The 14581-nt window shown below is 45.9% G+C and overlaps 3 protein-coding genes across 12 annotated transcripts in view; 2 read left to right on the forward strand and 1 right to left on the reverse strand.

Annotated features, from left to right (window-relative positions):
- LOC124224833 (lachesin-like) overlaps positions 1-14581 on the forward strand; it is a 287180-nt gene that overhangs the window by 260418 nt on the left and 12181 nt on the right. The window lies entirely within an intron of this gene.
- Positions 1-14581, reverse strand: part of Prosalpha5 (proteasome alpha5 subunit) — a 153616-nt gene that overhangs the window by 51699 nt on the left and 87336 nt on the right. The window lies entirely within an intron of this gene.
- LOC124219091 (Wnt oncogene analog 2) overlaps positions 1-14581 on the forward strand; it is a 71881-nt gene that overhangs the window by 35096 nt on the left and 22204 nt on the right. For 8 of the 9 annotated variants that reach the window (XM_046626285.2, XM_046626241.2, XM_069134586.1 and 5 more), the window contains one exon: positions 8278-8498. In XM_046626285.2, the coding sequence (XP_046482241.1) occupies positions 8278-8498 (221 nt within the window). Of the gene's footprint in view, positions 1-4289; positions 4312-8277; positions 8499-14581 lie in introns of those variants that run through there. The other variant, XM_069134593.1, reaches the window with a different exon arrangement.

Genomic DNA, 14581 nt, shown 5'->3' on the forward strand with positions numbered 1-14581 from the left:
ACTACACTTTGTCGAATGATGGCTAAGACTTTCCGTCAGGAACACAATGTTACAGTCAATACGGTAAACGCTTCGAGCCACCGCTGTTGCTCAACTCGAAAGTATGATCTTCTAGACGAATATACGCGTAACCTACAGGCCGCAGTGAGTCATTTGCAATAAACACACGTTGACGGCGTGAATTACCTACACAGCATTCCTCGTCGATGTTCTATGGAAAGTTGCGGTGCGAAGAAACATGGACGATAAATCAAACGCTGATGAGGTGTTTGAATTACTCGTTGTCCGGACCTTCTCACAACTCAAACGAAACGTTGACAAATTGAGTTTGGAGCTTGGAAGTAAATGAAGAAAAAGCAGAACTCTCCAACTTCAATATTGCGGATATCCAGAAGCACCAAATTCCAACTCTCGGCTGGAACGTGAACTGCTGGGGGATCATTCATACGTATAGTATCTAAGTAAGCGGTACGGAGCAGCGGTGAAAAAGCTTGCGGGATTGGCGAGGCTGGCCTGTGTAGGCTTGTTGCGCATGCCTACTTTGCATCGCATACGTTACGCGATACGCGTATAGATAAGGATTAAAGATGTACTAAGTGGCCGGAGATCCGCATAACGTGGGTCAGCCTCATCGGGATAATTTAATAGCCGGTGTGCAGCTCGCGTAAAGCGTAACACTTTACCACCACGAGCACGTATATGCGTCGTAAGGCGAACTTAGTACGTACCTGCGGTTATACGCTCGTTCGAACGCGGTATTTATCCTATACATTAACGCGTATCACTGAGCTACAGAGCTGTTGAAATATCGCGAATGTTGCAGGAGGTGCAGGATGTCCATCCATCCGTTGCGTCACCCTCGGGCGTTTCGCAGCTAAATCACATTCGCGTTAACAACAATTTTCAACGCTAAAAGTTATCCCGACAAGTAGCGTAGAGTCCGACAGCAGTGGCTACCGGTTGTAAACCTTATCGTAGGTTTGACGGAGAAACTTTGCGCTCTTTCACATTCGCCGACGATGTAAGTTAGCCTCGTGATGGATCATCCGTGGGTACCTCGATCCTGTGTACGACATGCGCGCTATTCTGCAGTTGGTGACTGGAAGGGGAGAAGAAACCTCGCACCGAGATACAGTCGAGGAGAGTTATTTCCCGGTCGGGAGAAACCGACTGGGAGGTCTGGTAGCTTACGTATCTGAGGTCCAGATCTTCGGGGGATTTTTTCTCTCGTTGTCCGCGGCGAGCCGCTGCAATGCAACCTGAGGACGAATGCTCGCATGGATAGTCGTCGCTCCTCGACGTTGGGTTTGCGCCGACTGTAACGTAACGATCGCCGCCGATTCCGCGCGCTGAGATATTAACTCCCTTGCTCGTCTACCCTATTCGGGATTCGAATTTTCTACCGGAAAAACTTTCAACTCGAGGCTTCAGCCGTCAGCCACCTTGACAAGCGTGGCGAAGCCGGAATCCTCTACGCTGTTTTATCGTGACGAATCATCCCCGACGCTACGACCGAAACGACAGGGCTGTTTCACCACCGAAAATCTTTCGGTCGGACTAGAATACTCGCGTTACGGGCACAATGACGACCATAAATATTCAGGTTCCTTTACACGTGTCTCGAGAACGACGCGATTCGTGGACAGCGTCATCTTCTTCTTCGGGAATAATGCTGGAGAAAATCGGAATCTACGTTTCTTCGCGATTGACGTGGAACGCCCAAAAGCTGTTACCAATGGTTCATTATTACGAATGACAATTTCCTTCTGGTAGATTCTTCTTGTTCTTCTCTTCAACAGCAGCGCCGATTTTCGAAGGACGATCACCGGGACACCGAAGCGAATCTTCGTATACGATTGCCACTGTCTAGACCGACGGTCAAGCAGCTACACAGAGCGCAAATCACCGCGTGTGAAATTTGATTTCACAGCCTGTCCATGTTCAGCTGTTCGGTGAGTCGTCAGGTGACGGTAAACCCTGGCCAACGTCTACGTCTAATCGCAAATCTGGTTTTCTCGACCGGGATTGTCAGGCGGAATGCTACCGTGTGAATCACCGCGTTATGCGATGGGTTTCGAGTTCCCATTGCGGCCGGATCGGCTCGAGGTTGGGTTGGGTTTGTCCGAGGCAGGCCATGAGGCACCTTTCTACTCGTCATTCCCGATCATCGGCGGACCTGTAAGATATCGGTGGCAACAAAACACCCGATCGACTCGCAGACGTTGATCTCGCGAGTCCGGCCGGTTGTTGGTGAGTTTTATTTTCACGAGGTACAACGCGTCGAATGTGGGTGTACAGGATACCATAATCGTGATTTTGTCACTATACGATATTACCGGACTTTGCTTGTAGTCCCATACGCGGTCCGGGTGATTAAAAAGTTTTACCACTCGGTGGGCGCGTGTACAAAAAATTTCGTTAGGGAATTAAACGCGCGCGCTTGATCGTTTACGCCGGCTGAAAATGTTGCGCTAACGGCTATCACCGTTTACGAAATTACCACGTCTGCTAGTACGCGTTATGCCTGACCCGAGCCTCCGCCTCGTTTGTGGCTCGGAACTATTATCGTAAAAACGATTTTACTTATTACGTCTTACAAAAATTCAACTGTTAACATCGCGTATCCTGCAACTGCAACGCAAGTTAGTAGCAATTAGAGAAGAGTAGCTGTAACCAGCCGGTTATAATCGTTCTTAAAATGGCGGAGCCGGCGTAATTACAGCCGGGATCCTGATCACGCTTCCTCGGCTCTCGCGAATCCCTGAAACTCGAACTCCTCTCGGTCGGTTGTAAAATCGCCTTAATCGCAGATAATAAAACGCTGCTTTAGTTAGTTACCCGGTAATGAAAAGTTTTAATTAGCCTCGCACGATCCTCCGGACTCCGGCGACGACGCACCTACGATTTGGCCATCTCATCTGTGCCCACGGTGATTTCACCATTATACCTACTCCGTGCCTCCGACGTCCAGTCTGTAATTATTTGTTATATACCTACCGATCCCCGCTGCCACCGTGGCAAAATCCTCGCGAATGCCGCAGCGCGTTTTTGGCTCGTTTTCGCATTCCTTCCCCTGCACGCCAGTCGAATCCTCACCACGATCGCACAGTCTGAGTCTCCGACAGCCTCTGCAGGAGTCACGGCTACCAGTGAACCCGGTAAAAACCGTCTACCGTTTTTCTCCGAGGTCGAGCCGAGCTTGTGGAATATACCTATTCAGAAACGGTCACGGTCTTGACTTCCGAAGATCTGCGATCCGAGTAACGAAACAGAATTTACGAGGATGCTAATATTCCGAAGAAGGATCGATCGTTGCCGGGGAGGAGGAAATGAATCAGGAACGAAGAACGCGATTTCGTCCGACTCAATTAGTAACCATCGCTTTGATTCCCCTCTCGCATCGTCATCCGTCGAGGTTTGCCTCCTCAACTAGCTTTTTGTCACACTGTCGCTGGCCGACCAGCCAGTATTACACTGTTTGTGTACAGTTATTCCGAAAGAATTAAGAAGCGACAAGACGTAGCTGGGTTCTCACAGTGGACCCCCACGGGGCCCGCGTGCAGGCCGCGGCTCGTTCGAGATATCATCGAAATAAAGTGCTAAAGTGTAGACGATGACTCTCGGCCCGTAATAGACGGAGGCCTTGCCCAGGTACACGCGTAACACACCCACGTGAATCGGTTCGGAATCTCTGTATCGCAGACCGTGCACTCATGCCACGACGAGACACGGACGTCGTATAACGATCTGTAATGTAGAACGTTTCGGGTGCACCGACGAGCCGCTACTCCATACCTATACTTATGACTCTGATCTGTAACCCACGTGACGGGGGATTATCCGAAAGGATTTGTGTCACGTCGGTACAGGAGGAAAGGACCTGCCAAGTGGAAGAGGGTGTCTTTGCTCCGCAACAGCTCCCATTGTCACTACGAACTCGCATGGATATTCATTTCACTGTGCTACGAGTTGTGTTATTGTACCGCAGAAGCCTCGTACGTAACGTTTAGTCGTGCGGTCTACTTTTGTCTTCCGCATTGATCAGGATCGATAGGTTCAGGCGTCTTCGATAGCCTTGTAACTGCTACTTTGAGAGATTTAGTCCGTGCGACCCGCGATCCTGACTTCGTCCAAGTCTAACAGGAACAGCAAATGAAAAAATTCATGGACACAGTTGAGCTCCTCGAAACTCCTGACTCTTTAGGGAGTGTCTATGGTGACCCCGTGGAATGCAATTGCGGTAACCATGCGCTCGCATTGTTGTCTGGCCGGAACAGGGTGGATTCGATGCACAACCTTCTCGTCCATGCGGTAATTATAATTTGCATTAATATACAACAGTTGCCGCATGGGTGGTAAGGAGGGAAAATATCGATGAAATGGATGGGTCGGCTTGAGACCAATTTCCGTACGGAATCCAATCTCGATGTTAGAAAAGCAATAACCAAAGAATATTATTACACAGTCATTTGTCACCGCTGTAAATTGACGTCAAACGATCCGATATACAAAACGATTCAAACGATAATTATTCGCGATCTAACGGGCTGAAATGACGGTGATTTTTGCGCTGAAATCATATTCCCGGGCTGCTCGAGAGCCTGCGCTCATGATGAATAAGTATGATTTTCAATTTTACAGAATCATTACGCCGCCGAGGCTTTTCAGCCCTCCGGCCACACTTCCGTATACCTATAGTTATTGATTTCCTCCCAAAGTATTCAGGGTGCTTTTATCGCTGACGGAATCTTGGTCGTATTATTACCGTACGCATTCACCTACCGCGGATGCGTCTGTGGCGGCGAAGCACTCGAAGCGAATAACGCGTTATTACCCTACGCGCCACGTGTGCGAGTGTGTGCTGTAATGCGTTTGCGAGCCAGTTGGACTTAATGTCATGTATTACACGGTGATACCCACCTCTGCTCCGCTTCTGAATATCTACATACGAACTATGCGTCGTCTTGAACGCAGCCAGTACACCCTTGTTGCATCGATGCAACGCGATGTACCGGCTAAAACATCAGGCTTAAACGGAATAACGGAAATTAAATTTTTTACGCTCGAAGAAAAAGAAAAAAAAAAAAAAACCAAGGGGTCGGTAATTCGTACCTTGTTCCAAGTTGAAGTCATTTTCATACTTGGGCGTGCTTCGGTTGGCGAAATGTTTTCGAGTCGCTTCGAGTCTTTGCTATGTTGGAATATTAGAATCATTTGAAAGCTTATCGAATTTTCTGACATCCCTAAAATATCTGTCAACGTTTTCTTTTGATACTGGAATCTTGATAAGAATTTTTCATCTGTTACGTACTTGCAAAAATCCGGAAACAATCGTTTCAACATTTTACCATACCGTCAAGCTTCCGGTTTGTAATGTTACAAGCATTTTACATGGTACTTTTTGGTACAAAATCACATTCGTGAAACAACATATTTCACAGAGCTTAGCGCTGCGCGCGGTCTTTTGATGCAGGAATGAAATATTATCGCATAATTCAGGAATTAGAGGGGCATGTCAGTGTTGAAATTGAACCTTTCATGCGGCATATTTCCAGAAGCTGTATCCAGGCACGAAAGAGAAAACACCGACAGCCTTACAATAACTCGTTCCCAACGTATAATTCACTTCTAACGCGATGATATACCTCGGTATTGAAGAAAATTTCTACTCCCAGGAGTGAATCAATTGTCTCGCATGTTACTAAAAAAAAAAAAAAAAACGAATAAAAAGGGAACCTTAAATTCAACCAATTACATATTGTCTTTTTTCAATTCTGCATCCATCCATCGATCGAATTCCGGGTCTGTTTAATGGTACGATAAAAATCTGTATCCTGCCCAATGTTCGACAGCTGACAAACATTCCACCGTATTTGTACGTAGCTGCTGCGTACTTCGAAGTCGGTTGGTGAAGAAGAAGCGTAGGTTGTGGAAGCGGAGCGACCGACACACGGCCGGTTCCTGTCGCCTGTCGTTTCAAATGGGTCGACGCGCGACATTAGCCTGCATAATTGCCATCCCGTAAAGTAAAACAAATGAGTAATTGGTGAGTGAACGATGCCTCGCGCAAACCCGACGCGAACGCGTGACGTTGTACATCTTCAATGCTCGTGGCTCTTGGCTAAGCGTGTCTAATTAGATTAACGACTGACGGTGTGAGCGATAATTAAAGAGACTCCGCGCATATCCACCAACCTTCCACCTCGCTCGTCCAGCCTTCGGTTCTAGTTAACCGACACGAGTTATGTTCCGCGTTTGACGGACAACAAAAGGCACGTCGTCACGGTCGAAATTCCATGTTTTCAACTTTTTTTTGGCTAATCAAGGTGTCGAATAGATCGCGAAAGAAAATTTACGCCAACCGCTACAAAGTATTGTTCATTAGTGATGTTGAAAAATGAAATTCCGGCAAGTGGAGAGTAGGTATGTACATAATGAGGGTTCTGAAAAGGACCCGCTGACGTATCAGAAATGATTACAGCCAGCAGGCACGAGTTTTTTTTTTTTTTTTTTCTTTGTCTGAAAAAATGGAAAAACGAAAACAAGGAAAAAGATCCATGGCCATGGGCAAGGCGGGGTGAGGAAGGAGCGAATTTCTGAGAAGCATGAAATTGCAACGATTACGTTACGTCCCTGGGGCGCGTTATTTGCATCGGAATGCAAGCCGAACGCGGACGCGCGGTGGCCCAAACTACGAACCGAACGAAGGCTCGATGACGCGTCTACAAGCAGCGAGCACCGGCCGAGGAGGATTCCTCGTCTTCTTGAGAACCAACGCCCGTTCCATCCGCTTCCGCATCGACGAATTCCTGCTTCAGAGCGTTTGTCGAAGAGCAACGAAGCCTTGCGAATTGTCTCGGTGGGTGTCGAAAGGATCCGAGAATCACAAAGGGCAGCGAAAATTTGCTTCTCGGTAAAACTCTTCGTCCCCGTGATCCGGCAGCTTTCAGGTTTCTTGCCAAAATCGTTTCGACCTCATGGTCGAACGGATGTCGAGACGGCGAAGGTGACATTGGGAAGAAATTTTGAGACTTCCCATCGCTCCCGCGGCCAAGAGGCAAAGAAGGAGGCAAAACTCGACCATGCAAACTGGGAAGAGCCGAGGGTCCTCGCCGTTTAGGGATTTTAATCCGGTGAACGATGCGGTTTTATGGTAATTTCCAAAGGTGATAATCCAGGGTACATAATAGCCTCGGATCGAAGATGGTCAACTTCGTTAGCGCCAGACACAATGGAGGAAGGAACTCGCTGCGGCCACCTTCTCGCCAATGTGTCACTGGATGACTGCACGGACTCGGTATTGAAGGGGACGTCGAGGCACCCGCTGCGACTTGCGACCACTTAAATCCCTGCCCAACCGGGCGCCGTTCGGTCCTTGATTACTTACGATCATTAAGGTGTCCGGCTTATCTGCAGCACCAGCAGCAAAATAAGAAGAAAATGAAAAAGAAAAGGAAGAAGAGCGTGGCGATAGCGGATGAGTGAGAATTAAATGAAAATTTGAAATTCAAATCAGATTCTAATACTCCCGATGCAGTGAGTAACTCAGGGAGTAAAGACCAATGGAAAAATAAGAGACACGGCGTGACAGAGGTGGCGGGCAAAACAGACGGACGTTGATATCCACAAGCTTGTTAATTTTCATTCAATATCGATACGTTTGTACATCACACGCACACCAAAAAAAAAAAAACTTTCACGCCGTCGACTAATTTATCGACGTTTAGTTGAAAAATCCACCATGTACTCCACCGGCCGGATCTGCAGCTAAAGTCCGTAGCTGGCGAGCCTGGCTGCATAAATATTTCGTTAGCCACCTTTTTCATTTGAACGGTGAACCGCGTTAGCCTGTCCACTGTACAAATTTATCGAACTCTTCCGCTTTATCTGCTTCCATAGATACCGTGAAAGATTCCAATTTATAGAAAAGGTATAAAGGTACGTCGTGGGCACCTAATTCTTTCCTCCCCGTTAGGAAATTCTTTAACCTTTCTCCTCACTGATCGGTATAAATTTCACCTCAATACCCTGACTAATGTGCCCCCCCCCCCCACCGAACGCACGGCGATGTTTTTTCTCCCATTTCAACCGTACAGAATTCTAGACAATCCATCGGTGGCCCCCGTAACTCCTTTGTCTCGGCGTTTCCGAGCCGCGGACAGCAAGATTTCGAGAATCGTATACCCTTTCAGCCGATCCTAGTCCACCGACCATTTGGTAACTCATTAATCGACCGTTATTTTTATTTTTTTTCTCTTCTTCTCCTATCTGTCGCAGGGTGGTGGGTGCCGTTGTCGTTGGCGCGGCTGTTTGCGGCCGGATACCAGGCCTGGCCAAGGGTCAACGAGACCAGTGTAGAGCCGCACCACACGCCATGCCAGCTGTCGGGGAAGGCGCCGCTCTGGGGCTGCGCGAATGTCGGCACCAGTTCAGACACCACCGTTGGAACTGTTCCCACGTGGCCAGCGATCAGGTCTTCGGGCACGTCGTCGTTGTCGGTGAGATAACAATTTCCCGCTTCTTCATTTCTACCGCAAATCCACTCCTAAGCGAAAATCCATCGCTTATTGATCCGTATTTTAATTAGGCGTGAAGGTAGTTCCGTACTTAGATTCATGAGAGAGAGAGAGAGAGAGAGAGATGGACTGTCCGTTTCTCTACGTGACGTAACGTCGGTGGATTAGCCTTAGCTGTCAATCCATACGGTGGACGCAACCGAGTCCACCTCACGGCTTCGAACGTCATTGAGCTTCGTCGTCCAGCCGGTGCTCTTCGACTGGTTGACATTTATTGCTAACTAATTAATTAATCAGTAGGCAGTTTTACGGGTTTTAACGGTTTATCACCGAGTTAGCTATGCAGGTATCTCTGCTCGAATCTTCACCACGCCGAGGATTTACACTATGCACCATAACAACTCGTATCCACCTGTCCAACACCCCATTAAACGTCTTCACCAAAGCTCAAACTCGGTTCTGTGCATTTTCGACTATAATTTTCAACGTAGTATTCCACTCAAGAGTCAAAAGGTAACATCGTTCGAAAGAACGCAGTTATACAAGCAACGATTAATATTCTAGTCGTGGGGTTTTAACCATGGCTTGAAAACTTCACGAGGTTATATACACACAACAGACTTCAAACCCGAATTCAACCTTGCCTTGTAAAGTACTATTGACGTTATCCCGTCAACTCCACCCGCAGTTCCTCAACGTCGCAATTGCGTTCATCACAACACTTTAAGGTCGCGCATTGTACCCGAAATAAGGAATGAGTCGAAACGCTCCTTCGCACTTTCAGTCGAACAAAAGTTTGAGTAAAAGCACAGTGGTGAAACAGATCTGGTGGAATAAATCGGTTTAGCCACCGGTTTTTCGGGGCGACAGGTACGCCGTAAAAACGGACCAGTCACGGACGCTGTAGGGTAGTTTCTGCCTTGGTGTGGGGTGGATGTGCAGGAGCGGCGTAACGCTTGAAAGAATCCGAAAATACGGATGTGGGTTAGGTTGAGGAAGGTTAGGGTGCCGGTGTAAGGTTCTCCGGTACCTTATACCGAAGAATTCGAAGGGATCGCCACAGGGCGCTCTCACCCCTCGTAATTTATCTTCGACCTGAAAAGAGCTGCAGCGACCGGGCCGAAGTGCAGGGACTCGGAGAGCAGAAAGGAAAGGATGGAGGGAAAGAAGAGAGCCTCCCGGTCTATTGAATCGTTAACTAACCTACGAAACGTAACTATTTACACCGCTTAAACCAGTTTCGTTACAATGCCACACCGCGGCAGCTCGATCTCCACGCTTCCAAATATGGATCGGCTAAGCTTCTTCGATGCGGCATCCGTTACAAGTACCTCTAGACTTTTCCCATCGCAACGAGCTTTCGTCACGCTCCTAAGGTGGAATAATTCGAGCGTTGAGAGGGTTGCTCGGAACCGGTGACGGGGATTTTTTCGAAGTGCTTTTCAAGTTTTTGTTAACTCGGACCGTTTTTTTTATCCCCCTTCAAAATTAACGCCACGTCTGTTCACGATTTTAAGTGATTACTTATTTTATTCGATCGAAATGCTTTCCGGTATTTTTTTTTCTTTTTTTTCATCTTTTCTGCCGGTCTCATCTTCCGATTAAATTAATTCGAGTGATTTCGGATGAATGGAAAATCGATTTCCACGACAAAGCGAACGATCGAAAACGGACGAAAACAACAGTGGACAAAAAGGGTAAAAATAATTTCCGTGTACATTTCGTCGAAACTCCGGATGTAGCGAGCTGGCTGGAACGGTTCAATTTATCCACAGTGAAACAGTAATGTATACTTTCACGGTCGAGGGAGTGCCGCATACGTATTCGTTGGGTTTGTGCCGGTAACGCGATAGCTAGGAAATCGCTTTATACGCCGTACACACAGAGATCGGAGAACGTATCGCATTTCGTCGATGATACCTACCGTAAATACCTGTGAACACTACCTCGGTATATTAACATAACATTCGTGCACCTAGCTGAGATTCGACAGTCGAGTTCGAGAGCGTCAAAAAATATCGGCTTTCCCGCTGACCATCACAGCCGAAAGGACGAAGAAAAACAGTGAAGAAAGAACAGAAACGGAAAATCTCGAGCCGTGAATAATATCAGCAAAATTCGAGTAGCTCGAGACGGAGTCTTGGGATAATCGGGAGCCCGGCTCTGTCCTCGGTGTGATTCTTTATCGAGGTTGGAATCAACTAAGTGTATATGTGTAATCTTTTTCCTTCTTATTCTCTGAGCACGAGGTCCTGACGGCGACGCTGACTCGACCGAATCTCCCCGGTTCTCGTGTTACCGTTTATGCCGTCGCCTCTTCAGCAGCCACATAATACGCGCGTAACTTACGCTTAACGCTCAAGAATCTCACCGTGTCCGAACGTTTTCAACATTTGAATACAAGTGTATAAAGAGAGAAAAAAAAAGATTAAAAAAAATCGTTTCAGGGGGGTAAAGAAGCGAAGAAAGAGAAAAGGCTGTAAAGTAAAAAAAAAAAAAAAATATATATATATTCAACGCATCAGCTAGGGAAAAAAATCATCGGTAAAACAAAGAAAATAACAAGCCGAATCACGGATAGGTATTCCAACGTTTTGCCGCCACTGTAACAGCACCCACGCTTATCTTTTGACTCTCGCGTTAACAAGCCGCGCTCCCACAATGTCCACGGAAATCTGAGATAATTTCATATCTTCACTCCGACCCGTAGCGCGACTCCGAAACGTGATTTTCAACAAATTGGACCCTCGAATATCGCGCAGACTCGCTGTTCCAAATTTATTTCAGATTTCTAGTTTGTTCGGTGTGTTTTTACAATGTGAGCTAGGAGTAGTTCCGTACGGAACGTAAGGAACAAATATATCGATAATTTAACTAGTTTGTTAACTGGTATTTCTTGCGCGGCCGATTTTTGCGCGCAATTTTGTTGTTGTTGTTATTATTATTATACGCATCGATGCGCAGATATTGATTCGATGTCGGTTGTATAGCGAGATGAAATGTATGGTAGCGATTTAACCCAGGATTATCTGGATGTTGTGAGTGGAGTCGGACGTGATCCTTGTGCATAAATATCACTAAATACGCGAATTTGTCATCTCGATATTAAGCCCCAGTGTATTAAATCCTTGGCTACGCGATGAAACAGATCCTGCGCGGGATAAGTTGCCGGTGATTTTTCATGATTAAGAGGATTAAGTGGGCCGTGGCGACGCAGAAATCAAAAAACAAATCGAAAGGAAGAAAGAGGATACGAGATGAAAAAAATTAATTTATTTCGTGCAACTTTCATGTACTTATTTTACCGTGAATTATAACCTACTGGATTCCCATAGAACTAGCTGCGATAGTGAAACCAGATATAACAAACTGGTATACATGTATAAATTCAAGCTTGCTAATAAAACTCTCGTCGAAATCTGAGCTGGTGCAATATATCATCTGAATAAGAGACGCGAACGAGCTGCAGAGTCGGAGGTAAAAATGCGATATTAAGAAGGACAAAGGAAGGCAGAGGCGTTCGGTGCTAACTTAATTAGCGAAATTAACGATGCAGCATCGCTAAGTGCCATAATGCAGGTATGTGGTATACGTGCTTGATATTTTTACCCCTCGTTTAAAACGTCGGTGTTATTCATCCTGCAGGAAATTGCGGTGCAGGGAAAACGGCGATTGCAGGCGTTCGTTCGCGTGCGGTTCTTTGTATAAAGTACATCCTTGATCCGTTCTTGCTAATCTTATTTCGCCACGAGTTGCCTATTAAGTGTATTTATCCTTCCGCGGGAGCCTCTTTATACTCTGATTACTATAAGCAAATGTACGATCAATTTAACTGTACGTGTTGAACGATAATCTCGTGCCGTGAAATCTGGTAGCGAAATAATTTCGCAATTGTCAAGGGTGAGCCTATTTTTGGAACGAGGGTCGAAAAGTATAATGACCACACGATAGAAGGTTCGAAATGTCGAGTTTTCAACGAGTCGAAAATCTGATTCATAAAATTTAACAATATTGAGAAAAGCGCAGTATGTTAAAAAGCCGCAAACAATTGTAGAAAGGCAGTAGTATAGAAAACTTATATGGAAATCTTTTGAATTTTTTGTACATTTCGAAAATCTATTCCACACATTTTCGCATCTTTAAAAATCCCACTTTTTTTTTATCCCGCCGAATTTACGGAATGAAATCCGTTTGGTGTTTGAATTTTTTTTTCACGATCAATCAGAGACACGAGCATGAATCACTCGATGAGGCCGCGTCGCAGTGGCAATTCGCGAAAATTCACCACCGGCAAAGACTCGTTTTTTCCCCAAGCTTTTCCTTTTCTCTACGCATCATACCGCAGCCCGAGCCAAAAAGAAGTAATTGATTCTATAACGACCACTTGAAAATCCTCAACGATTTAAATTCGCATATTACATGGTCGCGCTGATGTATATCTGCATGTTTAAGAAATCAGCTATCAAAGATAGAGAAAGAGAGAGAGAGAGAGAGAGAGAGAGAGAGAGAGAGAGAGAGGCGAGTCGCTTGTCATACCCAGCCGAACCTCAGGATGTGTGTATTACAGGCACCGTGTGTACCGAACCACAGGACCACATTGATGATTCACCAATTCACAAAGAATAAATTAATAAATTATACCTAATGTGTATACGGTAAATGACTGCTTTGCAGGCGAGACCCGCGGTCGCCGGGCCAGCCGGTTAAAGCTGCGGTTCGATTATTTCCGAGCTACAGAGCTTGCGTGGGCCATCGCTTCTAATTGTCTAAATTAATTAACGTGATTAAGCTATCCATTACCACGGACATCAAGACCAGTCAGGCTGATTATCTTACTTGGAGATGAATACGCTTACTTTGGTCAACCATATATACATGTATATACATAACAAACGTCTGGCAACCGAAACCCATTGTGTTCTCGATATGTAAATTCGACGTCTGGAGACACGAGATTGAACAGCTTCTGAAAACCAATGGAGCAGGTTTTCATTTAATTTTTAATTGATCTGTACATTCGTCGTTCAACCTTAACGATGAAAACCTGCATCCGAGAAACTTCTCTTTCGCAGTCACACCGTTGAAATCAACAGCGAACGAAATTCGCATCGCGCAATCTTTGGGGCACTTCGATTCGGCGCAAGTTATCCAATAGATTGAATTCGTTTAAATAAAAGCACCGAAATGCGATAATTTTCCACTCAACTATCGAGCTGGGTGTAATGGTGTGCATTGGAGAGAGGAACCGTCGATAAAAGATTCAAGGACCTCCGGGTTGAGCAGCCTCCAGGAATTATACTCGCGGTATGTAATAATACACGTTGCAGTCCTTAATTCAACCAGACTGAGGATAACGTCTGGGTCCTTATCAATTTCGTTATTCAAGAATTCTCGTGTTTTTCCCCTTTCCTTTTTGTATACTATATACGCGCAGCCTGTGCGGAGAAGAAGCGAGTTATCGTTTTTCGGTCCGTTCATTTTTTTCCATCTCCCTCTCTCAGACACAACTTTCGGTCCATTTCTTCGTCGTCGATTTGCTCGCACTTTCGTCGTCTCGCGTAACTGGAACGACCCACACGCGGAATTCGGCCGGCTTACGTACGATGCGTTTTGTACGCACACGCGTCGATGTCGGTACGTAGATACGCACTTTTGAATTTTACCAGCGCTTATACGCGTAAGATACACGAGCAGCATGCACGCGCCTGATATCCCCGGGCTTGATTGGTTATTCAAATTTCATGTGGGAAGGAAGAAGAAGAATGATAAAAGAACAAAAAGTAAGAAGCGAAATAAAATTTGTCTTCCTTAATTTTAACATTAATTAAAAACCCTCCATACGTAGCTCGAATCTTAATATTATTATACGATCGCCGAGTAGTATAACGCACGCAATTTATCGCGTTGCGTCTTTCACATTTCTATTCCGTCTCTTCTTCTCGCTCTTTTTATCCCATATTTTATCTCTCAATCACGCCTCATGCGATTTGAAATTATTACCGCGAGCATCCGCTGGCCAAAATTGAGCTTTAATAGCCAATGTAGCAACATTGATATACAGCACT

This window comes from Neodiprion pinetum, chromosome 1, assembly GCF_021155775.2.
Source record: "Neodiprion pinetum isolate iyNeoPine1 chromosome 1, iyNeoPine1.2, whole genome shotgun sequence".
Classification (NCBI taxonomy): Eukaryota; Metazoa; Arthropoda; class Insecta; order Hymenoptera; family Diprionidae; genus Neodiprion; species Neodiprion pinetum.